The sequence below is a fragment of the Salvelinus alpinus genome, chromosome 23 (genome assembly GCF_045679555.1).
Source record: "Salvelinus alpinus chromosome 23, SLU_Salpinus.1, whole genome shotgun sequence".
Lineage (NCBI taxonomy): Eukaryota > Metazoa > Chordata > Actinopteri > Salmoniformes > Salmonidae > Salvelinus > Salvelinus alpinus.
The window spans coordinates 30,491,043-30,518,029 of record NC_092108.1 but is presented as its reverse complement, the minus strand read 5'-3'; the positions used below and the strand labels follow the sequence as shown (position 1 = coordinate 30,518,029).

Genomic DNA, 26,987 nt, shown 5'->3' with positions numbered 1-26,987 from the left:
ATACCTTGTTAACAAACTATAGTTTTGGCAAGTCGGTTAGGACATCTACTTTGTGCATGACACAAGTAATTTTTGTTTACAGACAGATTATTTCACTTATAATTCACTGTATCACAATTCCAGTGGATCAGAAACTAACATACACTAAGTTGACAGTGCCTTTAAACAGCTTGTAAAATTCCAGAAAATGATGTCATTCCGTTAGAAGCTTCTGATAGGCTAATTGACATAATTTGAGTCAATTGGAGGTGTACCTGTGGATGTACTTCAAGGCCTACCTTCAAACTCAGTGCCTCTTTCCTTGACATCATAGGAAAATCAAAAGAAATCAGCCAAGACCTCAGAAAAAAATTTGTAGACCTCCACAAGTCTGGTTCATCCTTGGGAGCAATTTCCAAACGCCTGAAGGTACCACGTTCATCTGTACAAACACTAGTACGCAAGTATAAACACCATGGGACCATGCAGCCGTCATACCGCTCAAGAAAGAGACGCGTTCTGTCTCCTAGAGATGAACGTACTTTGATGCGAAAAGTGCAAATCAATCCCAGAACAACAGCAAAGGACCTTGTGAAGATGCTGGAGAAAACAGGTACAAAATTATCTATATCCACAGTAAAACGCGTCCTATATTGACATAACCTGAAAGGCCGCTCAGCAAGGAAGAAGCCACTGCTTCAAAACCGTCATAAAAAAAGTCAGACTATGGTTTGCAACTGCACATGGGGACATTTCTTTTTGGAGAAATGTCCTCTTGGCCATAATTACCATCGTTATATTTGGAGGAAGAAGTGGGAGGCTTGCAAGCCGAAGAACACCATCCCAACCGTGAAGCACGGGGTGGCAGCATCATGTTGTGGGGGTGCTTTGCTGCAGGAGGGGCTGGTGCACTTCACAAAATAGATGGCATCGTGAGGAAGGAAATTTAGGTGGATATATTGAAGCAACATCTCAAGACATCAGTCAGGAAGCTAAAGCTTGGTCTCAAATGGGTCTTCCAAATGGACAATGACCACAAGCATACTCCCAATGTTGTGGCAAAATGGCTTAAGGACAACAAAGTCAAGGTATTGGAGTGGCCATCACAAAGCCCTGACCTCAATCCGATAGAAAATTTGTGGGCAGAAGTGAAAAAGCATGTGCGAGCAAGGAGGCCTACAAACCTGACTCAGTTACACCAGCTCTGTCAGGAGGAATGGGCCGAAACATTTGACCCAAGTTAAACAATTTAAAGGCAATGCTACCAAATACTAATTGAGTGTATGTAAACTTCTGACCCACTGGGAATGTGATGAAAGAAATAAAAGCTGAAATAAATAATTCTCTCTACTATTATTCTGACATTTCACATTCTTCAAATAAAGTGGTGATCCTAACTGACCTAAGACAGGGAATTTTTACTAGGATTAAATGTCAGGAATTGTGAAAAACTGAGTTTAAATGTATTTGGCTAAGATGTTGTCACGCCCTGACCTTAGAGAGCCTTTTTATTTCTCTATTTGGTTAGGTCAGGGTGTGATTTGGGTGGGCATTCTAGTTTTTCTATTTCTTTGTTGGCCGGGTATGGTTCCCAATCAGAGGCAGCTGTCTATCGTTGTCTCTGATTGGGGATCATACTTAGGCAGCCTTTTTTCCACCTTTAGTTTGTGGCATCTTGTTTTTGGTTAGTTGCTGTGTTAGCACTACAAAACTTTACGTGTCGTTTATTCTTTCTTGTTTTTGGTGTTCATTTAATAAATTGATGATGTACGCCTACCACGCTGCACCTTGGTCTCCTCATTCCATCAACGAACGTGACAGGTGTATATAAACGTCCGACTTCAACTGTACATACTGAGATCATGTGACAGATCATGTGACACTTAGATTGCACACAGGTGGACTTTATTTAACTAATTATGTGACTTCTGAAGGTAATCGGTTGCATCAGATCTTATTCAGGGGCTTCATAGCAAAAGGGGTGAATACATATGCATACACCAATTTTCTAGAATTTTGTTGAATGTTTTCAAACAAGTTTTTTTTTTTTTTACTTCACCAATTTGGCCTATTTCATGTATGTCCATTACATGAAATTCAAATAAAAATCAAGTTAAATTACAGGTTGTAATGTAACAAAATAGGAAAAACGCCAAGGGGGATGAATACATATAAAGTGGTTGAAATAGTATGTAAACATTATTAAAAGTGACCACTGTTCAATGACTATGTACATTGAACAAACCAACATGTACAGTGTTGGTCCCATGTCACATGAGCTGAAATAAAAGATCCCAGACATTTTCCATACGCACAAAAAATGTATTTCTCTCAAATTTTGTGCACAAGCCCTTTTGTTTACAGCCCTTTTAGTGAGCGTTTCTCCTTTGCCAAGATAATCCATCCACCTGACAGGTGTGCCATATCAAGAAGATGATTAAACAGCATTATCATCACCCAGATGCACCACTCTAAAATATGACATTTTGTCACACAACACAATGCCACAGATGTCTCAAGTTTTGAGGGCGCTTGCAATTGACATTCTCAAACCAAGAATGTCCACCACAGCTATTGCCAGATAATTTAATGTTAAATTCTCTACCATAAGTCCCTTTAGGTGTACCTCGTGCTGGGGACAACAAAAGGCCACTCTAAAATGTGCAGTTTTGTCACACAACACAATGCCACATATGTCTCAAGTTTTGAGAGAGCTTGAAATTGACACTCTCACACTAGAAATGTCCACCAGAGCTATCGCCAGATAATTGTATGTTAATTTCTCTACCATAAGCCACATCCAACGTTGTTTTAAAGAACCATAGACAATGTGTATGGCGTTGTGTGGGCGAGCGGTTTGCTGATGTCAACGTTGTGAACAGAGTGCCCCATGGTGGCGGTGGGGTTATGGTATGGGCAGGCATAAGCTACAGACAACCAACACAATTACATTTTATTGATGGCAATTTGAATGCACAGAGATACCGTGACGAGATCCTGAGGCCCATTGTCGTGCTATTCATCCTCCGCCATCACCTTATGTTTCAGCATGATAATGCACGGCCCCATGTCGCAAGGATCTGTACAAATTTCCTGGAAGTTGAAAAACTCCCAGTTCTTCCATGGCCTGCATACTCACCAGACATGTCACCCATTGAGCATGTTTGGGATGCTCTGGATCTACGTGTACGACAGCGCGTTCCAATTCGCACAGCCATTGAAGAGGAGTGGGACAATATTCAACAGGACCACAATCGAAGGAGATGTGTCGCGCTGCATGAGGCAAATGGTGGTCATGATCCTTGAAATTGAGCTCAGGTGCATCCTGTTTCCATTGACCATCCTTTCTACAACTTGATTGGAGTCCACCTGTGGTAAATTCAATTGATTGGACAGGATTTGGAAAGGCACACACCTGTTTATATAAGTCCCACAGTTGACAGTGCATGTCAGAGCAAAAATCAAGCCATGAGGTCGAAGGAATTGTCCGTAGAGCTCCGAGACAGGATGGTTTGAGACACAGATCTGGGGAAGGGTACCAAAAAATGCCTGCAGCATTGAAGGTCCCCAAGAACACAGTGGCCTCCATCATTTTTAAATAGAAGAAGTTTGGAACCACCAAGACTCTTCCTTGAGCTGGCTGACTGGCCAAACTGAGCAATCGAGGGGAGAAGGGGCTTGGTCAGGGAGGTGACCAAGAACCCGATGGTCACTCTGACAGAGCTCCTCTGTGGAGATGAGAGAACCTTCCAGAAGGACAACCATCTCTGCAGCCCTCCACCAATCAGGTCTTTATGATAGAGTGGCAAGACGGAAGCCACTCCTGAATGCCAAGCTTCATGTCTGGAGGAAACCTAGCACCATTACTACGGTGAAGCAAGATGATGGCAGCATCATGCTGTGGGGATGTTTTTCAGTGGCAGGGACTGGGAGACTAGTCAGGATCGAGGGAAAGATGAATGGAGGAAAGAACAGAGATACATGATGAAAACCTGATCCAGAGCGCTCAGGACCTCAGACTGGGGTGAAGATTCACCTTCCAACAGGACCATGACCCTAAGCACACAGCCAAGACAACGCAGGAGTGGCTTTGGGAAAAGTCTCTGAATGTCCTTGATTGGCCCAGTCGGAGCCCGGACTTGAATCCGATTGAACATCTCTGGAGAGACCTGAAAATAGCTGTGCACCGACGCTCCCCATCCAACCTGACAGAGTTTGAGAAGATCTACAGAGAGGAATGGGAGAAACTCCCCAAATACAGGTGTGCCAAGCTTGTAGCGTCATACCCAAGAAGACTCAAGGCTGCCAAAGGTGCTTCAACAAAGTACTGAGTAATGGGTCTGACTCTGAATACTTGATTTTTTAATAAATTTGCTAAACATTTCAGAAACCTGTTTTTGACTTGTCATTATGCAGTATTGTGTGTAGATTGATGAGGGGGGAAAAGGCAATTTAATACATTTTAGAATAAGGCTGAACGTAACAAAATGTGGAAAAAGTCAAGGGATACTTTCTGAATGCAGTGTGTGTGTGTGTGTGTGTGTGTGTGTGTGTGTGTGTGTGTGTGTGTGTGTGTGTGTGTGTGTGTGTGTGTGTGTGTGTGTGTGTGTGTGTGTGTGTGTGTGTGTGTAAGTAATATATTTATTGCTTCTTTAATCAGACAACAGTTTTCAGCTGTGCCAACATAATTGCAAACGGGTATTCTAATGATCAATTTGCCTTTAAAAATGATAAACTTGGATTAGCTAACACAATGTGCCATTGGAACACAGGAGTGATGTTTGCTGATAACGGGCCTCTGTACGCCTATGTAGATATTCCATAAAAAATCTGCCGTTTCCAGCTACAATAGTCATTTACAACATTAACAATGTCTACATTGTATTTCTGATTAAGTTGATGTTATTTTAAATGGACAAAAAAAGTGCTTTTCTTTCAAAAACAAAGACATTTCTAAGTGACCGCAAACTTTTGAACAGTAGTGTATATATATATACTACACATTGGGACTATACATTGGGAACTATATATATATATATATGTGGTATGGTATGGACTGGGGTTTGGCACACATTATGATGATTTACGGGTGGTTAACATCAATGGCGAAATGTGAGAGGTCAGTGAGAATAATTCAGGAATGTTATAACCATCTCAATTACTAGGCCTACATGTCTGGTCTCAGCTGTGTGATTTAACACTAACTACCAGACAAATCAATCGCTGCTATTGTTGTACAGCTGCCAAATCCACACCACATAGGCCATTTCAGTAAAGGAAGTTATGTTTGAAAATGGCCTAAACCAATTACATCTTATATTGTATTTCTTACATCAAAGTTCACATTGGGCAGTCCTATCTGCGTTTATTATCTACAGTATGTCTGCTAAACCAGATGGAACACTATGTATTGCATCCCAAATGGCACCTTATGCCCATTATAGGCCTAGTGCTCTATAAAGGGAATAAGGTGCCTTTTTGGGACGAAGCCTACAGTATATGTCCGCTAGTTCTTCATACTGATCTCACTAGCAGTAAATTATTTGATTGTTTCTATACAGCAGTGAGAGCATAGCCAGCCAGCTAGGCTGTGTTGTATTGCAGTGTGGTGCTAGCTGCCTCTCCCCTCCGCCAGCTGTGTGTCCATGAGCACAGCATGGATAGAGACAGAGCCCACAGCACAGGGAGAGCAAGAGGCCCTGAGCACACATACGTCTGTGCACTCGCTCTTCTGCTGCCTGCCCCCACTCTCTCTCCCCCTGCACGTAAACACTCCCACCACTGACTTCCGCTCCCTATACTGGCCCTCTTACCACCACCTGAACCCAGATGGGAGCGCTCAAAATAGGCCAGAAAAAAAGGGGAAATTAATGTTGGATTGGAGTCGGGTGGAGTGAATATCGGGGAGCATCAGTGGTACCTAATTATGGTACTTCAACTATACATTGGGAACTGAAAATCACTGATTTAGCTAATTTAACACCCATTGCTTAATAAAAACACAATTACATGTTTACAGAAACTAGGCCTAAATAGTAGCATACTGTTGGTATTTTAAATCAATCCCATCATTTTAGAGTTCATTTATCCGCTATAATAAGAAGCAATTAATCCCCCTCTTCTGTAAACCGTTGGTGAAAGAACATGAGGGATTTTTTGACAGGAGTTAATCTTATTACATTACTGCAGAATTAGTCTAACATTGCAACCAAACTTCTCCACAGGGTATTGCAGTGAAATATGCAGTACAATAATATAACTCTCGTACCCAGACTTAAGAACAGCAGTAATCTGCTCCAAAACCTCCACTGGGAAATCATTTTTTACTTTTTAACTCTCATTAAACAGCCCTCATTAACGTTCTGACAGTCTGCCATGATCTATACAATCTGTTAACGTATAGTGAAATCATTTGGGTCAATCATTCCAAGCCAAGTTTTCAACTGCAATATTTTCTTGTCCGATTGAAAACTGTTCGGACAAAATAAAGAGACTTCAGTGTCAGCGATATCTAGGCTAAATCAAGGCACTTACTTCATTTTGAGGCACAATATCACCCCACTACAATTTAGTAAATAAAACAGAAATATATAAGGATTAAACAACAATTTGTGGTCAAATCTTTATATCAAAATCAATAAAGAAATCTTGCAAGCTGTAGCCTATTCCCAAACTACAATCTATCATGGTTCCAGACACCAGAAACAATTTCAAGCAGATTTCAAACAATATCACCACCAAATGAAGCCAAACTATCTTCTATTCTTCCTCATTGTTAAAGGATGTCAGACTAAGTCAGAGGTGCCCACACTACCCTACCATGCAATTAGCACATCTTCTGAAGCTCTTATTACTTCAATTATTACTCAAGCATGCTTTACAATCGCAGATGACCTTAGACAACTGTATTCCTACAGTGGGGTCAGACTACCGCAGAGAACTCATGTAGGCTAGACAGGCTCCTTTATGAACAAGGAAATGGGGCTTGACTTGGGGCTTGAAACAGAAAATGTATTTAGAGAACAACAAATTGAAAAAGATTAAGTGGTTTTAGCAGTAGCCTATACAATAAAAGTAGCTAGTAGCTATATCTCCCCTTTGGTGTGGAGAGAGAAACTTATGACACATGATAGTCAGTCAGGGTTGTGTGGCTGTGTGGTAGGTAGGTAGCTGTCCTATACAAAGCGACAAGGCACTGTCTGTCTGAAGGGTCTGCCGTGTCAGCTGCACCTGATCCTAGACCTCTCTATGTGACCCATCGTCCTGTCCGATATATCAGTTCACATCCAACAACTTCTGTACCTTATTCAATTAACCTTCTCAATATAACTTCACTCAACAAAACCTTAACCTCAAACGGCTTACTATACAATTCACCAATCAAATAGTATGTGGTCTATATCAACTTTTAGGGATATGTCTATAGCATAGTGACAATTATACATGACATACAGCACCAGGTATACACTGATGTTAATGTTACCTGAAACCTGAACTTTCTGAAGCACACAATATCAAATAGGCCTTGATTCAAAAGCATGTCCCATACCAGGACTGAATCAGAGGGACATTGTATAATTTAAGGAAATAACTCTACAAACATTTATTGCATCCTTTGTCACAAGCACCATGGGCCATCACTTCATCTGAAGTGTAAATAAACACACATAGATGAGAAGACTTTCACTCAAATCCGTGTACATCCTAATAAAGGGGGCGATGGGAGGCGAGGCGCTGACAAAGTGAACGAAGATAAGTCTGCAAATGGCATAGGAAACTCAAAGGTCTAAATAGAGTGTTTGGACACACACTAGAACAACCTATGTCATGTTCAGTATTAGCTAGGTCATGCAGGAAGAAAATAAAACCATACATGGAGAACGGCCAAGTTAGACCAAATAGACAAGCGTTATACCGAACAGCCCAGAGCCTTTGGAGAGTTATAGCAATAAATATTGGCTTTCAAAAACATGTTTGTGGTGAAACAGCATTGTAAAAGAAGCACTGTTCTACAGATGAGAAATCTAGATGACTACTAGTCAACACCTAAAGTGCCCCTAGACTACTAAGGGCACAGTACATTCATTTAGATCCATGGCCGTAACAAATAGACTGTACATCAACTTTACACACACTTCAAAACAAGGGCATACACAGTACAATCAGAATATACTGTATATCTCAAAAACATATTGCTAAATTCAAGCTTTACCTACCGCAAGCAATGCCATTTTTTCTCTTCATAGAAATGTTTCTTTAAAAGTATATGCAATGATCTCAACGGCCCGTTTCTTTGTATTTGCTACTGAACTATAGGAGGCTTGCTCAGTCTTGACAGCGGCCAACCAAAGGACGTGACAAGACTTGGCGCTCCATATAAATCGGCAAGGAACAAAGTGCCATAACGGATATCTATATATTTTATTTTAAACAAATCTTTTGGTGGAATTGTTTAACTGACAAGTCCCTTGGCCACTAAAGAGGGGCAAAGGAAGAGAGAAAGAACATATGAGCCAACCCCACTTTTTAGGACACTTTTCCCACTCTTTCACAGTTACCCTGCCCACTTCCTTAGAAACTATCACACACCCCTCTGCCAGCACCACCAGAACTTCCCACTGCAATTAGTTATAAAAACTTTTAAGTCCCGCGACACGTGGTCTGTTTTTTAAAGAGCTGTATCCCCCTTCTCACGTGGTATGGGGGCTATTGAGTCGTCACAGACACCCTGAATGATCGCAGAAAAATAAGGCGGTTCAGACAATAGGTCGTCTTGATTAATTCAATTCTTTCAGGACCTTGAACCGTCGTCCGGGCAGCTCCACACAATTGCTGCTTTGATAGTTTGGATTCACTCTCTCCCTCTAATTTGAAAAATCCCAAATTACTTTGATTTAATTTATTTTCTTTCCTGTTAGTAACTGTCGGAAGTGTTCTCCATGAGCTGACAAAATGACAACATTTTGCTTGAGATCAAATGTATCACATCTGTGTATCAAATAGGACACAAGATGAAAAGAGTGAGAGAAAAAAAACTGACCTGGTCGGCTGTACAGGCTGCATTGCTGTTGGACTCTGACATTATTTGATAGTGCCCAGTGGTTCTCTCGTTTCCACTCCTGAGTTCTTCATTCACACCTTTCCTTTCGGTTCCGCAGAAAGAGGGGGAAAAAGAACAGCCTCCTTTTGCCCGGGGTTGATTAATGCCTGAATTATTTTCACCTCATTTCATCTGATGGAGTTCTGTTTCCTCTCTGCCTCTCTCAATCATGCGGCATAGTAGCCCTCTCCCTCCCCACTCTCACTCGCCCTCCCTTCCTCTCTCCTTCCCTCCCTCGCTTTTGCTTGCCCTCCCTCTCAGTGTCCCCCTTCTGTTGTACTTCCCGATTTCAGGAAAATCCCCTCCCCTCCCTCCCATTCCCAAAAAGACAGGCGAGATCCACAGCCTTTGCCTCTACCTCCACAATGAATGGGTCGTTGTCATTCCAGCACCTTGGCTGCATACAGAGCGAGGGAGCTGCTGGTTTAGCTGCCTGGAGTCAGGGCTCCTGCCAAGCCTTCCTCAAGAGACTAAAGAAAAAGTGAGGAGCCGTGCGCTTCCACTGGACTCACTACCCTTGCTGTATCTAAATTTCTTCCACTTTTTTTCAAAGCAGCTGCACCCAGACCACCAACACTCCCATTCATGAACACTTGACTCTCAAATCCCTGTCCCTTGACATTGCCAATTCCTCCCTGTATGTAGTGCAAAAGGCACAAGGATATACCCTTCTCACTGCCTACAGCCCCTCCCCCCCTTTCAAATTATGCTCCTTCGTATTATTTCCACTCTTGACAATGTATGGTCAACCAATTCGTGACAGCATGGCGAGAACCATAATTGCATCACAATTTATGGGAAGAGATAAACAAAATTCCAAAATATGTCACAAAGGAGGGCTTTTAAAATGCCGCTTATGGCCATATCCTCAGAGAATCCAGTTAGTGGGGTCAAAAGTTGACTGACACCTGGCCTAATGGACGTTTGATAGTGGCGGACAATGGAGGCAACCACTTCAGTGAATAGACTCCATGAGTTAATGTGATGAGCTGTAGAATGCAGACAGAAAGTATTGATTTCTCAATCAGCGTTGGAACATGACTTTACATTATTATGCAGTTCCAGGCAAATGACCATATCCTCATTGGAGGAAATGAGTACGTACAGACATCAGTTTAAAAAGAAACAGAAAAGTAGTTGTGCACTATTGCTATTTTAAAGAGCAAAACAAATATTCCAACAATTAGGCTACTATTTGCTAAATAGAATTTAGGACATTTGAAATTTGATTAGCAGAGAAGTTGCTTTTGAAATGAACAACATAAAGGGACAAGTTACGCTAGTAATCAAGGTAGTGGAAATCATGTAATGTTTAATGCTATAAAACAACGTGTAGAAAATACACTGACCAGAGATGAAGGCTAAATCAGATACATTTTCATGCATGCTAAATTCCAGAAATATGATGGCTGATGGAAACCTAAGGGTCGAAACGTTGTATCAATAACATCACCTGGGAGCACGAACAGCAGTGTGCAGCGTTGTTATCCCCTACAACTCCAGCACCTGCAAAACAGTACCTGGATGTGCGTATGTTCTTCAGCTTTTCTACAATTCCAGAAATATACATGAAAAGTGGGCTAATAATTTTTTATTCCATGAGGAGGAATGAAATTGCTTAACTAGGCGACAGCACACTTTCTGCATGATCTTTATTAGTAAACGTCTGCAGACGAGTGAGTGTGTGGGATAGCGGAATAAATGACACACATGCAGAGCTCCTCTGGGGTTCCATATGAGGCCCAGGCAGCCACAAACCTGGCGGTGGGGGATTCTGACACTGTAGGTCATTAGAAACTCCACAGGGTCTGCAGCCAACTCCTATTAGTCAGCCACCAGAGAGCCTGTACACCACAGAATAGGTCAGATTTAATGAGGATTTTGTACTGTGCTATTTTGCCTGCCGCTTATCAATAATTGAAAGGAGAGTGTTGTGGAGAGGGTGACTACGACCATGAAAAGAGACAAGATTACTATAAAAGCCAGTTGACATGTTGGGGAACTTGTTTTCCTAATTGCTCTGTTATGTCTGCTATTTAGCTCCAATTAAACATCACAGATGCCATGTTCTGTAATTGCCCGGATCTGTTAAATGTTTTCATTTTTCCCCACTTTACAACTACAACTGGAGTGTAAATTCAATTCATTGAAAGTAACATTCCACATAAGGATTTGTCATTAAAAAGTCAGATCCAATGGCATAGTCCCTTGGGAAGAGAGCAAGAGCGTGATAGTTCAATCTCCAGACTCCACAGAGACAGACAGATCTCCCAGGACAGATGATGGGGGTCAACCGGATAACCTTTTCCTGGCACCTCCCTACTGGGCGTCAGTCATACCCAGGTCATACCTTGCACATCGCACACAACCCTGCTGCTAAGAATATACAGCCTAACCCCCAAACGAGACAGGGAGACGGGGACCTTCCTCAGAACTCACCACCACACTCCTCACACTAATGACACTGAATACAGTAGTGGCGGGGGGAAGGGTGAGGGAGGCCATTGGGACAGGACAACTTCCGACTAAGGCATGCAAGAATTTAGAAAGGGTCGTCTGGCTGTGCACAGCCCATCAATGAGGTGGCCCGGCAGCCTGAGAAAAACCCAGTTGCTATGGAGCATGGGTAGGCCACAGTCCTGCCAGAGAGTGAGAAAGGAGAGAGAGAGAGAGAACACGAGAGAGGGAAGGGGGCGTAGCATTGAGAGTTCCATTTCAAATCTAAACTAGCTGTTTTTATTTCCTACTACGCTCCTATCAGAGAGTAGATCTCACCCATTTCAAGCATTTGAGTTGAGTTCTCTAGAACATCAAATCTGCAAGCATTTCTTTGCAAAGGATATTCTTATACTTCTTGAAAGGATAAGGCTACCGTTATATCAGCAATAAAATAGAAAATCTCCCTATTACACAACATTTCAATCTAATAGAAATAAAACTAAAACAAGCCTTAAAGTGGCACAGAATGCTCCCATGTTTGAAATTAGCTGCCTTTGGGACTCTTTCCTATTCAGAGCACGCTGCCTCTATTGACAAGTCAAACAAGGGTCTTCAGTGTGGGCTAAATTACTACTGCTGACCAAACATGTCACTTTCGCAACTTACTGCCGTGCTGGATGTGCCGTTTCCAGATCCTATTCTCACTCAGTTGGTATTCAGACTAGAGATACCAACACAGCCACGCACGCACACACACACACACACACACACACGCACACACACACACACACACATATTTACAAATAGGCAAGCTCCAACAAACACCCACCACTTGACACACAAAGCTTTTTGCTGAAATAATAGGAAGACACATAAAAAAGCCATTTGTCATTGATCTTATTCTGTTTTGGGTCGTCTAATTTCTTTGGGCGGTCTTGAGAAGAGGAAACTGTAACGACTTCCGCCGAAGTCGGCCCTTCTCCTTGTTCGGGTGGTGTTCGGCGGTCGACGTCATCGACTTTCTAGTCACCACCTATCCATTTTTCAGTTTCGTTTTGTTTAGTCTGTATTACACACACCTGGTTTCAATGCCCCTATCATGTTCCCTATTTAACCCTCTGGCATACATTTCTGTTCTGTCCGTGATTGTTTGTTTCGTTAGTGGTTGTTGTTGGTGCATGTGTGTTTGTTATATTCCCTATGAGGAATTTTTGCTTGTATTTTGAGTAAACGCCGTTGTTTTGCTCAACACCTGTGTCATGCGCTTGACTCCGCTACATCTCTGCACACAAACCCTGACAGAAACAGAGTCCATGAAACCAGTCATGCCCTTATATTGCAGGCAAGACAAATGTAATAGCTATGTTCTTTTTTTAAATTGGCAACGTCAAAATATCAGTGTTTCCAATGTACAGTGCATTCGGAAAGTATTCAGACCCCTTACCTTTTTCTACATTTTGTTACAGCCTTATTATAAAACTGATTAAATTGTTATTTTTCCTCATCAATCTGTACACAGTACCCCATAATTACAAAGCAAAAACAGGTTTAGACATTTTGCAAATATATTAAATATAAAAAACTGAAATATCACACAAGAATTCAGATCCTTTACTCAGTACTTTGTTGAAGCACCTTTGGCAGCGATTACAGCCTTGAGTCTTCTTGGGTATCATGCTAAAAGCTTGGATTACCTGTATTTGGGGAGTTTCTCCCATTCTTCTCTGCACATCCTCTCAAGCTCTGTCAGGTTGGATGGGGAGCGTCGCTGCACAGCTATTTTCAGGTCTCTCCAGAGATGTTCAACCGGGTTCAAGTCAGGGCTCTGGCAGGGCCACTCAAGGAGATTCAGAGACTTATCCCAAAGCCACTCCAGTGTTGTCTTGGCTGTGTGCTGTAAACGCTGCGTGTAACACATCCGGTGTCAGGATAAATAAAATGCAAGGTCTGCTAACTTTCTTTAATTATGTTTAATTACCGCAAACAATGAATGGCAAATGCAATTTTCGTATATACGGGTTCGCTGTTTCACCGCGCAGGATGAACAGAGAACTGGCACGAAGTACGTAAACAGCTGTTCTTATACCGTGATGACGTCGTTTCAACGCGTCTGTTGGCCTATCACAGTAGAGGCTGGGCCTGGTTTAGACTCTGCCCCCCTTGGCGCGTTCCTTTGTCCACCTCTGGTTGCTGGGTAGATTAGCTCCGTCTTGGGTCTGTCGATTCTACACTAAAACAGTTCCTAATATGGTATTGTCCAGTATTCTAACCTCCTGGTTGGTCTAGAGAGATGCACCCCTCCCCTCTCCAGACTGTCCACAACTTTTATGGCCTGTGTTGGTCAGTCCTTACACCTACACAAACTATACTGCGGGGGGGGGGTGTGTATGTGTGTAACAAAACAATATTCCTCTTCAACCAATATGCTAACAGGCTATTATGCATAAACATAAATCCTAACAGTGCTTAGGGTCTTTGTCCTGTCGGAAGGTGAACCTTCACCCCAGTCTGATGTCCTGAGTGCTCTGGAGCAGGTTTTCATCAAGGATCTCTCTGTACTTTCCTCCATTCATCTTTCTCTCAATCCTGACATCCCCACAGCATGATGCTGCCACCACCATGCTTCATCGTAGAGATGGTGCCAGGTTTCCTCCAGGCGTGACTCTTGGCATTCAGTCCAAATAGTTCAATCTTGGTTTCATCAGACCAGAGAATCTTGTTTCTCAAGGTCTAAGTCCTTTAGGTGTCTTTTGGCAAACTCCAAGTGGGCTGTCATGTGCCTTTTACTGAGAAGTGGCTTCCGACTGCCCACTTTACCATAAAGACCTGATTGGTGGAGTGCTGCAGAGATGGTTGTCCTTCTGGAAGGTTCTCCCATCTCCACAGAGGAACTCTGGAACTCATTCAGAGTGACCATTGGGTTCTTGGTCACCTCCCTGACCAACGCCCTTCTCCCCCGATTGCTCAGTTTGGCCGGGCGGCCAGCGCTGGTCTTGGTGGTTTCAAACTTCTTCCATTTAAGAATGATGGAGGCCACTGTGTTCTTGGGGACCTTCAATGCTGCAGAAATGTTTTGGTACTCTTTTCCAGACCTGTAGCGCTGGTCTTGGTGGTTTCAAACTTCTTCCATTTAAGAATGATGGAGGCCACTGTGTTCTTGGGGACCTTCAATGCTGCAGAAATGTTTTGGTACTCTTTTCCAGACCTGTGCCTCGACACAATCCTGTCTCGATGCTCTATGGACAATTCCTTCGACCTCATGGCTTGGTTTTTGCTCTGACATGCTCTGTGAACTGTGGGACCTTATATAGACAGATGTGTGCCTTTCCAAATCATGTCCAATCAATTGAATGTAACACAGATGAACTCCAATCCAGTTGTAGAAACATCTCAGGAATGATCAATGGAAGCAGGATGCACCTGAGCTCAATTTCGAGTCTCATAGCAAAGGGTCTGAATACTTAAGTAAATAAGGTATTTCTGTTAATTTTTAATACATTTACAATAATGTCATTATGGGGGTATTGGGTATTGTGTTTAGAATGATAAGGGGAAAAATAATTGACCCATTTTAGAATAAGGCTGTAATGTAACAAAATGTGGGGGAAATTAAGGGGTCTGAATACTTTCTGAAGGCACTGTATTGTTGCATAATCAGAATCATATTTACTTGGATACTCCATGGTTCATGTTTCCTATGAGTGGTTGGATTTTTAGCTACCCTTGTGCAAAAAGTAGGAATCAATCTTATGTTCCTTCTCCTCATTTGATTTCTTTTAGTTGATACCGATTTGTTTCCCCCCCAAAAGTAACAATTGCCTAACTATCAGGCTCAAAATGAGTACTGAGTGTGGGCCTCTAGAACATCTCACTGTAACGTCCACAATACGATCACAGAACACATTTTAATATCAGGTGTAGACCGGGTCACGGGATGCGTTTAGCAGTCATTCAACTTTATCGTAGAGACCTCTGTTAATTGGTATGACATGTAGTTTTTTCTCCATCTAGTCTTCTTTAGTGATAGATGTAGCATCCAGTGCAGTGCTGAAGAGATGTCCAGCTCACTCGTGGAGATGCTAATGTTTGGTCCTATTAAATCCGCTTGCATAAAGATCTCTGTCCCTTATTGCAATTAACTTAATATCTCATCACCTCTGATTAGGTTCCCAAGTAAGTGATGGGATGTGCGAAGGCTTGGCCCATGGAAAACTTGGATAACCCTCAATTTACTCAACAGTTCAGACCGGGAAACTGAAAAGTGACAGCAAGTAGCTATGGAGAATCTCTCAGGCTGGACGGACTACATAACATGGAGGACAGAAACCAAAGAGAGTAAAAAAAAAAAAAACTGATTTTTTTTGGCGCGACTAACAGCCTTTGTCTGGGCAATAAAAGGACAAATTCATTGGTCGGAAAACAACTTCCTGAGCATTTCTTCCAGTTTGAAGTGTGACGTTTGCTTAGCCTGGCAGCATTCAGGGACACAGGAGAGAAATCTCTAACGCTTGGGTTAACCTGAAGTTTCCATGATCATTTCTCCCCTCCGTTATTTAGCTGGAAGGGCCCCAGCTGTCAATTCTTTATAAATAGCGTGTAGCTCAGATCCCCTCCAGGGAGAATGGGGCTCAGTGGAGTAGCTTGGGAACAAATCGGGCTGGAAAAAGCACACAACATACACAATTTGACAAACATATGGGATCATTGCTGGAGATTAAAGTGAGTTATATGTGACTTGAGTGGATTCAACAATGAGCAAATTAGAAGAGCAGCAGCAATCGTAGTTGAGCTGGAATATGAGAAGTGACAGAGGTTTGCAGGAAAAAAACTAAATTCCCAAATTTTTGGGAGGGGGAATAAGTTACCAAAAGTTTGAAAATCTCATATTTGACTCGTAGCCTACATACACAGCAAATATTTCTGGAGTAACAATGAATTTACTAAAATCATTCAAATAGAATCAAAATGATAATTTGAATGTGTTGGCATCAGCTCATTGTGCTAATGTATCTGGTATTTCATTCTTCCTGCATACTTTCATAATCTTAAAATTAAATGAACTAATATATAAGAGGGGGAAAAACTTCAACAGAGGAACATTTTTGTGCAATGGCAAGGTTGAAGGCCTTGTCTCTAGCTTGGTCAACATAACTGGTCCAGGGTGGTTGTAGGATTCTATGTCCTATTTGGAATTATGTCAGAGTTCCAGAAACCAGATACAATGTAACATAGCTTAGTGAACACGTGAATAATCAACAACAACAAAATATATACAGTAGCAGTCAAAAGTTTGGACACGCTTACAACTCATTCCAGGATTTTGTTTATTTTTTACGATTGTCTACATTGTAGAATAATAGTGAAGACATCAAAACTATGAAATAACACATATGGATTCATGTAGTGTGTTAAACAAATCAAAATATATTTTATATTTGCGATTCCTGGAATGTATTTCAGTTAACAGGTGTAGTTTGTTAAAAGGTCATTTGTGGAATATCTTTCCTTCTTAATGCGTTTGAGCCAATAAGTTGTGTTGTGACAAGGAATGGGTGGTATACAGAAGATATCCCTATTTGGTAAAATACCAAGTCCATATTATGGCAAGAACAGCTCAAATAAGCAAAGAGAAACGATAGTCCATCATTACTTTAAAACATGAATGTCAGTTAATGCGGAAAATTTCAAGAACTTTGAAAGTTTCTTCAAGTGCAGTCGCAAAAACCATCAAGCGCTATGATGAAACTGGCTCTCATGAGTACCGCCACAGGAAAGGAAGACACAGAATTATCTCAGAGAATAAGTTTATTAGAGTTAACAGCATTAGAAATTGCAGCCCAAATAAATGCTTCACAAAGTTCAAGTAACAGACACATCTCAGCATCAACTGTTCAGAGGAAACTGCTTGAATCAGGCCTTCATGGTCGATTTGCTGCAAAGAAACCATTACTAAAGGACACCAATAAGAAGAGACTTGCTTGTGCCAAGAAACACGAACAATTTACAAATTTGAGATTTTTGGTTCCAACAGCAGTGTCTTTGTGAGACGCAGAGTAGATGAACAGATGATCTCCCCAATTGTGGTTCCCACCGTAAAGCATGGAGGATGAGGTGTGATGACTGTCTGTGATTTATTTAGAATTCAAGGCACACTTAACCAGCATGGCTACCACAGCATTCTGCAGCGATACACCATCCCATCTGGTTCGCGCTTAGGCAGACTATAATTTGTTTTCCAACAGGACAATGACCCAACACACCTCCGGGCTGTATAAGGGCTATTTGACCAAGAAGGAGAGTGATGGAGTGCTGCATCCGATGACCTGGCCTCCACAATCACCCGACCTCAACTAAATTGAGATGGTTTTGGATGAGTTGGACCGCAGAGTGAAGGAAAAGCAACCAACAAGTGCTCAGCATATGTGGGAACTCCTTCAAGTCCGTTGGAAAAGCATTCCAGGTGAAGCTGGTTGAGAAAATGCCAAGAGTGTGCAAAGCTGTCATGGCTACTTTGAAGAATTTCAAATATATACTTTTTTGGTTACTACATGATTCCATATGTGTTATTTCATAGTTCTGATGTCTACACTATTATTCTACAATGTAGAAAATAGTAAAAATAAAGAAAACCCTTGAATGAGTAGGTGTTCTAAAACTTTTGACCGGTAGTGCACGTTGATTTGATTTGAAATGGTGGGGGGAATTTGAGATGCTTTTGGTGAGCCTTGGACATTGAAGGAATCAAAGTGATAACTAATGTGAAGGCGGGTGTTCCTGTGTGGGAGCCCTGAGAACAGCAGACCCGCTTTATCCCATGCCTATATCTCCCATTACTAGACAAGGGGCAGAGCAGGTTGAGTTCAAGCGCAACAAATTACCTAAATATGGGGTGAAAAGCCTTTGAAGGACCTCAAATGGACTGTTGAAAATAATAATAATAAAAGAGATGAGAAGATTTAAGAGGCCCGTTGAGGGAACACAATGCTCAATAGCTGTCCATAATTTTACAAACTCGCCAGCGGACGAAAGTGGGTATCTTTTTTTACTTTGTTTATCCTTTCTTTGGAGGGGGCTGCCATTAAACAGAAGGGAGAGGAAGAAAAGTTGGAAAAAACGTCATTTTCAGCCTGAGTGGTTTCTTCAAATGAAATCTAAAGGCCGAAACTCAAAGGGTTCTTTGGTTGGGGGATCTTTAAAAGGAAGCGCAGCAGTGGACGTGTTTGGCATTTGGTGACCTTTCTGCCGCTTGGTGCACTGTACAGTCAGAGGCTCAAACATAAACAGAAATCATGTTTAACTTCCCTTTCGCTCCCTCACATCTGTTCCCATGCCCTGAAGGCAGCACGATTGCACAGTTACAAAGATGTGAACACTTAAGCTAATATAAGTGAGTGATTGACAGCTGACTTAAAGGAAAAGCTTTTGGGCAGACTGAAGACGTGTGGGACAGACAAACTTAACTTGAGACTTATTGTCTTTACGCAAACTTCCCATGGCAGGGCAACTGTTTACAACATAAAGTCGTTGAGACCATCCACTCATACACACCTCAATACTACAGTCACAGTCTTGCCAGTTTTCCAAGGTGAGAATGTTACAAAGTAGGCAAACATAAAGGACTGAAGCCGACTTTCAAAATCCTAACGTCACTGAGCCTCTCACATTAAACAACAGGCTTTCCTGTATTTATTTATTTATGTTGCTTTGCCAACGTAGTGATGCGCAGACTTAAGGATATGGTACAGACAGGGGGTTACACACTACAAGATTCTTCACTTGGTCGTGAGGATTGTCGATACCACGCTGTCTCACCTACAACGAGCTGTGGCTCAAAGCAGCCTCATAAAAGTTTTCCTTCAGACATTCACGCTTGCCATACGGAGTTGAAATGTAACTGACCGCCTAGATTCGGTGTTATGTAGCAACATTTGAAATTGTGTGTTTTACTTTGGACAAGAGTAGAGACTCAGAGCTAGAAAATGGGATATCATACACTGCAGTTGAGGAACAATGGAAAAGTAATTCTGCTTTGGAAGTTGCTAAATTTGAAACCCCACGTTTTGAGAAAATGGCCCTTGAATACTTTGGTACACCTACTGGAGAGCTCTTCTTTGTCTAGACCCATTCAGCATCGTTCACACCCTCTTAAGCCTTAGCCCCACCCATCTCTTTAAGGATTCTCATGTGAGTCTATGTGGTAAACACAAACACACGCTATATCAAATAAAATCGATGTTTATTTGTCACATGCACAGATGGTGTAAACGGTTACTAGCATAGTGGTTACTAGCATAGTAGCAATATCAAAAACAGATACAAATATTTAAAATATGTTTTCTCATTATTAGATGGCGCTTACCCGACACACTTGTCTAAATTGATGGGTCATGTGAAGGAAGAGCTATAACCACCCACATCTAGCTACGTGGATGGGTCACTATTGTCCGGCCGAAGTGGAACCTTTTGTTTAGACATGTAGCTAGCTAGGTAGCTAGCTAAACAATGAACCGGAATAATCCCAACTAATACTACTACCAATACAAAGTATTGTAGTATGAATCTGCAGGTAGCTAAAGCTAAACAAACAAGGTTCAATGTTAGCTAGCTAACATTAGGCTATAACTAGCAATGCAAATGGTTTTCTGATTCGAATAATATTACTACACAGATCATACACGTAACGTTAGCTATCGAGCCAGCAAGCTAGCTAACTAACAGTACACTTTAACTTAAAATAAAAAAATAAAAAATTCTGACAAAATTAGAAACATATATCTGAAAATGTAGCTAGACTATTACCCGTATACATGGATGAAGCATTGTGTCAAGTCACTCCGGTTCACACTGAACATGGCGTGTGCAGAAAGTAGACCATCACTTTTTCCAACTGAACTTTCGATAGCGCCTGCTAAATTCAGGGCATCAATGTTGTTGAAAGTAGCAAAACTTTTGTAGTTCTAATAAATGTTTACGTTCAAATGCCGCTCCTGTGGGGTAGTGACATGGACATACGCCTAATTTCCTGAAACAAGTCACAAATATCTAGCCAACATTTTTCAATTGAAAAACATTGTTTGTGAACTTTAGAGCTGTAACGATTTGACACTTTGGCTTTGGTTAAAGGCAAGTACAAACGCATACTAGTAGTAGTCATCGCTCCTGCTCGAGAGTCTACACATCCTGTGCGATGGGAAACAAGATCATCATCTCACTGGCTTCTTCTCTTGCCTCATTGGCTATTGCTGATCACTGTTCTCAAAACTTGTCGTTGCACATCTCACACTACAAGAGCATTGCAGATTTTGTGTCTATAAAATCAAACATGTTTGAAAATATTGGGACGTCTGGGACTGGTTGCCCTCAGATTGCGTTTCTAAACCGCTCACATTAAAACTAGCATCGGTGACGGAGTAGGCAACGACATGGGGATTTTTGTAAAAAAAATATTTTAGAAGCAATGATAGAAAGCACTTTTCAAAATCGTTTGACATGCTCGTCACCATTGTATGACTAGAGCCTGAGCGATATGGTATTTTTGGGTCCGATACCGATTTTAGAGAGGCAAAAGACACCGATTACCGTTAGATCTGCTGATATAAAGTAATTTAGAGGTGGAAAGAATTCTTTTTTTTTTTATTAAAAAATGACACAATAATTTTTTGCACTAATTACCAGATACTCTAAATTATGATTTAACAAAATATAACATTGTACATTATTTATAAAAAAATTATTTGTGGTTTACAGGATATCCACCAAAAAGCAACTACATCCTCTATAAATACAACAGTAAATATAAAACTTGTTTAGTTTACCTTCTTAGGTACAAGTTAAAGATGTGGCACTGTATAAGAAGTATGCAAAAGTGTTTGTGCTAGACCACCACAAGGGGTGGCTGGCTGAATTAATTAAACTTTATCTCAAAGTAAATCTGAAACTGCACTGTTACAAATTCACAAATAAGCATTGAAATGCAGTAGTAACATGCCGTTCATAATGCCATCGCTACTTGTCAACGGCAGCTTTGTCTTGAGTAGATTTACTACAGTGTTTAAAACAGTCAAAGGTTATGTAAACAAACACTTTATGGCAACCTCGCAATGAGTACATTATGACACGCACAAGCTAGCTGTTCATTACGACAATGTTTTCTTACAGAACCCATACGTACATTACCCTGTCAATACAACATATATTGGCTATACATGTCAACTGCAAATGGCATGCGCTGGTGCCCGGAAACGTTTACGCAGGAAAATTCTTGCCGGACTGGTTTTAGTCACACATTCTAATTTAGCTAGATAACTAATGCTAGCTACTTATCTCCCATGTTAGCACATGGCCCAAATGATAGATCTGTGCCAAATGTCTTGCTTTTTGAAGATTGCATATTTTGGAAAACAAACTAAATAAACCCACTAGCTAACATAATAGGCCTAGACAGTAACAGTATTATTTTTGTGTCGAGTGTTCACTTTGGCGCCAGTCCAGTGTTAGCACACAAGTAGCACAGATATCTAGCTAACTATATTGCTGGCTAGATAGCTAAGCTAACAACCTTGCTGGCTAGCTAGCCTGCTAACGTTAACTAAGTGAGAGTGTGATGAGGACAGGGCTGCTTGATTGGTGTACATTTTTTCATTTACAAATACGCTGGCTGTTATAAGCTACTCACTGTTAAACCACCATGCTTACTCTCTCTCTCACATTGTGACCTTGGGCTGAATGATGTTCAATGAGCAGCTAGTAGAGAGCCCTCTTCAGGTAACCATTGAAAATGTTTTAAAAAATACCTCAAATGAGCAGACATATTTGTTTGTTCTATGTACAGTTGAAGTCGGAAGTTTACATACACCTTAGCCAAATACATTTAAACTCAGTTTTTCACAATTCCTGACATTTAATCCGAGTAAAAATTCCCTGTCTTACGTCAGTTAGGATCACCGCTTTATTTTAAGAATGTGAAATGTCAGAATAATAGTAGAGAGAATGATTTATTTCAGCTTTTATTTCTTTCATCACATTTCCAGTGGGTCAGAAGTTTACATACACTCAATTAGTATTTGGTAGCATTGCCTTTAAATTGTTTAACTTGGGTAAAACGTTTTGGGTAGCCTTCCTCAAGCTTCACACAATAAGTTGGGTGAATTTTGGCCCATTCCTCCTGACAGAGCTGGTGTAACTGAGTCCGGTTTGTAGGCCTCCTTGCTCGCACACGCTTTATCAGTTCTGCCAACAAATTTTCTATAGGCTTGAGGTCAGGGCTTTGTGATGGCCACTCCGATACCTTGACTTTGTTCTCCTTAAGCCATTTTGCCACAACTTTGGAAGTATGCTTGGGGTCATTGTCCATTTGGAAGACCCATTTGAGACCATGTTTTAACATCCTGACTGATGTCTTGAGATGTTGTTTCAATATATCCACATAATTTTCTTTCCTCATGAAACCATCTATTTTGTGAAGTGCACCAGTCCCTCCCGCAGCAAAGCACCCCCACAACATGAAGCTGCCACCCCCGTGCTTCGCGGTTGGGATGGTGTTCTTCGGCTTGCAAGCCTCCCCCTTTTTCCTCCAAACATAACAATGGTCATTATGGCCAAACAGTTCTTTTTTTGTTTCATCAGACTAGAGGACATTTCTCCAAAAAACTTTGATCTTTGTCACCATGTGCAGTTGCAAACCGTAGTCTGCCTTTTTTATGACGGTTTTGGAGCAGTGGCTTCTTCCTTGCTGAGTGGCCTTTTTGGTTATGTCGATATAGGACTCGTTTTACTGTGGATATAGATACTTTTGTACCTGTTTCCTCCAGAATCTTCACAAGTTCCTTTGCTGTTGTTTTGGGATTGATTTGCACTTTTCACACCAAAGTACGTTCATCTCTAGGAGACATAACGCGTCTCCTTCCTGTGCAGTATGACGGCTGCATGGTCCCATGGTGTTTATACTTGCGTACTATTGTTTCTACAGATAAACATGGTACCTTCAGGCGTTTGGAAAATGCTCCCAAGGATGAACCAGACTTGTGGAGGTCTACAATTTTTTTTCTGAGGTCTTGGCTGATTTCTTTTGATTTTCCCATGATGTCAATCAAAGAGGCACTGAGTTTGAAGGTAGGCCTTGAAATACATCCACAGGTACACCTCCAATTGACTCAAATTATGTCAATTAGCCTATCAGAAGCTTCTAAAGCCATGACAATTTTCTGGAATTTTCCAAGATATTTAAAGGCACTGTCAACTTAGTGTATGTTAACTTCTGACCCACTGGAATTGTGATACAGTGAATTATAAGTGAAATAATCTGTCTGTAAACACTTGTTGGAAAAATTACCTGTGTCATGTACAAAGTAGATGTCCTAACCGACTTGCCAAAACGATAGTTTGTTAACAAGAAATTTGTGGAGTGGTTGAAAAACGAGTTTTAATGACTCCAACCTAAGTGTATGTAAACTTCCGACTTCAACTGTATATAATATTGGCATAAGTGGAATAATATTATGTAATAATATTGGCATCTGTGGAATAAAGACCAATACAAATATTTCTGTGAAAGGCTAATATCGTCCGATAATATCGGTCATCTTATTTATCGGTCGGGCTCTACTCGAGGTGGGGCTTTGAGTTGTTTTCTCCATTTGGCTGTTCCCAAGAGACGAGCAGGAGAGCAGCAGTCAGACAGGATGCTACTCATTGTCCTACCACATCTAAATGAGGTCCCGAGCAGACAAATGTGCAAATCCCTCACCCCACTCCCTTCCCCAACATATCTTCTCTCAAAGCATAAAAGACATCTAGCTGTCTCGTAAAACGGTCTGCCAAAACCTCATCCGGCTGCCAATTCAGGGAAAGTGAGCCCAAAAGCTATAAAAGCTGTTAGAGAGCTATTCAAAAGATAAGGCCTTCCTTAGAAAGGTTGGAAAGAGTCAGACTTGGGTTTCTAAAGCACAATTGCAAGCAAAATGATACCAGCCTGTCCATGCTATGTAAAAACTCTGCTTGAATAGATAGAAAACCAGGACAAACTATTTTAGCAGCAAGGGAAATTAAGTATACAATGTCTAAAACATAACTAGGTATAACTATCTGTATATACACTATATATACAAAAGTATGTGGACACCCCTTCAAATTAGTGGATTTGGCTATTTCAGCCACACACGTTGCTGACTAGTGTATAAAATCGAGCACACAGCCAAGCAATCGCCATAGACATACATTGGCAGTAGAATGGCCTTACTGAATAGCTCAGTGACTTTCAACGTGGCACCGTCATAGGATGCCATCTTTTCAACAAGTCAGTTTGTCAAATTTCTGCCCTGCTAGAGCTGCCCCGGTCAACTGTAGGTGCTGTTATTGTGAAGTAGAAAGTCTAGGAGCAACAGCGGCTCAGCAGCAAAGTGGTAGGCCACAAAAGCTCACAGAACGGGACCGCTGAGTGCTGAAGCGCATAGCCCGTAGAAATCGTTTGTCCTTGGTTGCAACACTCACTACCGAGTTCCAAACTGCCTCTGGAAGCAAAGTCAGCACAATAACTGTTTGTCTGGAGCTTCATGCAATGGGTTTCCATGGCTGAGCAGCCACACACAAGCCTAAGACCACCATGCGCAATGCCAAGCATCAGTTGAAGTGGTGTAAAGCTTGCCGCCATTGGACTCTGGAGCAGTGGAAACGTGTTCTCTGGAGGGATGAATCACGCTTCACCATCTGGCAGTCCGACGGACGAATCTGGGTTTGGTGGATGCCAGGAGAACGCTACCTGCTCCAATGCATAGTGCCAACTGTAAAGTTTGGTGTAGGAGGAATAATGATCTGGGGCTGTTTTCATGGTTCAGGCTAGGCCCCTTATTTAAAGTAAAGGGAAATCTTAAAGCAACAGCATACAATGACATTCTAGACAATTCTGTGCTTCCAACTTTGTGGCAACAATTTGGGGAAGGCCCTTTCCTGTTTCAGCATGACAATGCCCTTGTGCACAAAGCGAAGTCCATACAGCAATGGTTCGTCAAGATCGGTGTGGAAGAACTTGACTGGCCTGCACAGAGCCCTGACCTCAACCCCATCAAACACCCTTGAGATGAATTGGAATGCCGACTGCGAGCGAGGCTTAATCGCCCAACATCATTGCCTGATCTCATTAATGCACTTGCGGCTGAATGGAAGCAAGTCCCCACAGCAATGTTCCAACATCTAGTGGAAACCCTTCCCAGAAGAGTGGATGCTGTTATAGCAGTAAAGGGGGGACCAACTCCATATTAAAGTCCATGAAATGTTTGACGATCAGGTGTCCACATACAGTAGATACTTTTAATCATGTAGTGTATGTAATGCAATATACTGTATGCAAGGGAGCCATGGCAGTGAAGCAGTGACAGTTAGTGATGGCGGGAGAAGGGTTCGGTCCTGTGGAATGACTAGCATCACTGTCTGTCAGTAGAAGACAACAGACTCAGCCATTGCGACTGGAGCATGGGGGAACCAATCACAGAAGGGGAGGGAAATGGAGGGGAGGATCTTTGGCTCTTATCTACCTTTGACTTCACGTTTGGACCTCAAGGTTCGACCTCAGGGTTTGACCTTAATCATTCAACCTTACTTTTTTCCTGTCCAGATAAGAGAGGTTTAACATTCTATCTCTATCTCTTTTTCTGTTTTACTAACAGCAGTGTGAAATTTGAAGTTTGAAAATGTTGTTGTGAAGAACATGTGATGTTGTTGTTACTGAGGTCTTGGTCTGAGCATATTTACAGCCAGGGACACACTGTCCAGACAATTACAGAAGTGGCTGCTGCAACAGCCACATCGGCCAAGTCAAACAATCAGCCTGTAGTATACCTGCTTGACAGACACATGGGTCCGATTGGGTAAAGCCACACAAGGTCCAGTTACTTCAGTACTACTACTATAGCCAGCCACTATCCCCAGTATTTCTTAGAAGCCAATCATCTTCTCAGTAGTTAAACATCGAAAAGGATGAAGGCATGGCATACAAGATTAGGGATGGTCAAAACCAGTTTCTTACAAACTATGTAAACATAAGACACATAGACAATACATAAAAAGACAAATGGAACTTCAGAAATTCAAGCTAGTGTCTTGTAGAATCACATCGATCAAGTACAGGTAACACCTTGTTGACGACGATAAATAGGGTAGGCACGTCTTCAAATGATAGGCTGAACCAAAATAAAAAATATTCACACAAAATACTACCAAAAGAGCATTCAAATGAAAGTGATATTTATTGACTTTATCCCAAGTAAATGTATAATCAAAATGACCTTCCAAGCTCTTTGGTTCATATGCAATAATCTTTCATTTTGAGTGCGAAACAATCATTTCATTTTCCTTTGATCAAATTATAAAATATTTTGGGGAGGACAGAATTGATAGCCTTTTCGGTTCCCAATTGGATTCTCTCTAACACAGTACAAATGTGGCACTATTAACATAAGAAATGTAGACAGTAGGT

At 41.5% G+C, this 26,987-nt stretch overlaps 1 protein-coding gene across 6 annotated transcripts in view; it reads right to left on the bottom strand.

The window, feature by feature from the left end:
• Positions 1–26,987, bottom strand: part of LOC139550779 (sodium- and chloride-dependent glycine transporter 1-like) — an 89,025-nt gene that overhangs the window by 40,061 nt on the left and 21,977 nt on the right. Inside the window, exon 1 of one of the 6 annotated variants that reach the window (XM_071361925.1) lies at positions 9,020–9,268. The exons of 4 other annotated variants lie outside the window; for them this stretch is intronic. In XM_071361925.1, the coding sequence (XP_071218026.1) occupies positions 9,020–9,061 (42 nt within the window). In that variant the 5' untranslated portion in view covers positions 9,062–9,268. Of the gene's footprint in view, positions 1–8,195; positions 8,459–9,019; positions 9,269–26,987 lie in introns of those variants that run through there. One more of the 6 variants, XM_071361930.1, reaches the window with a different exon arrangement.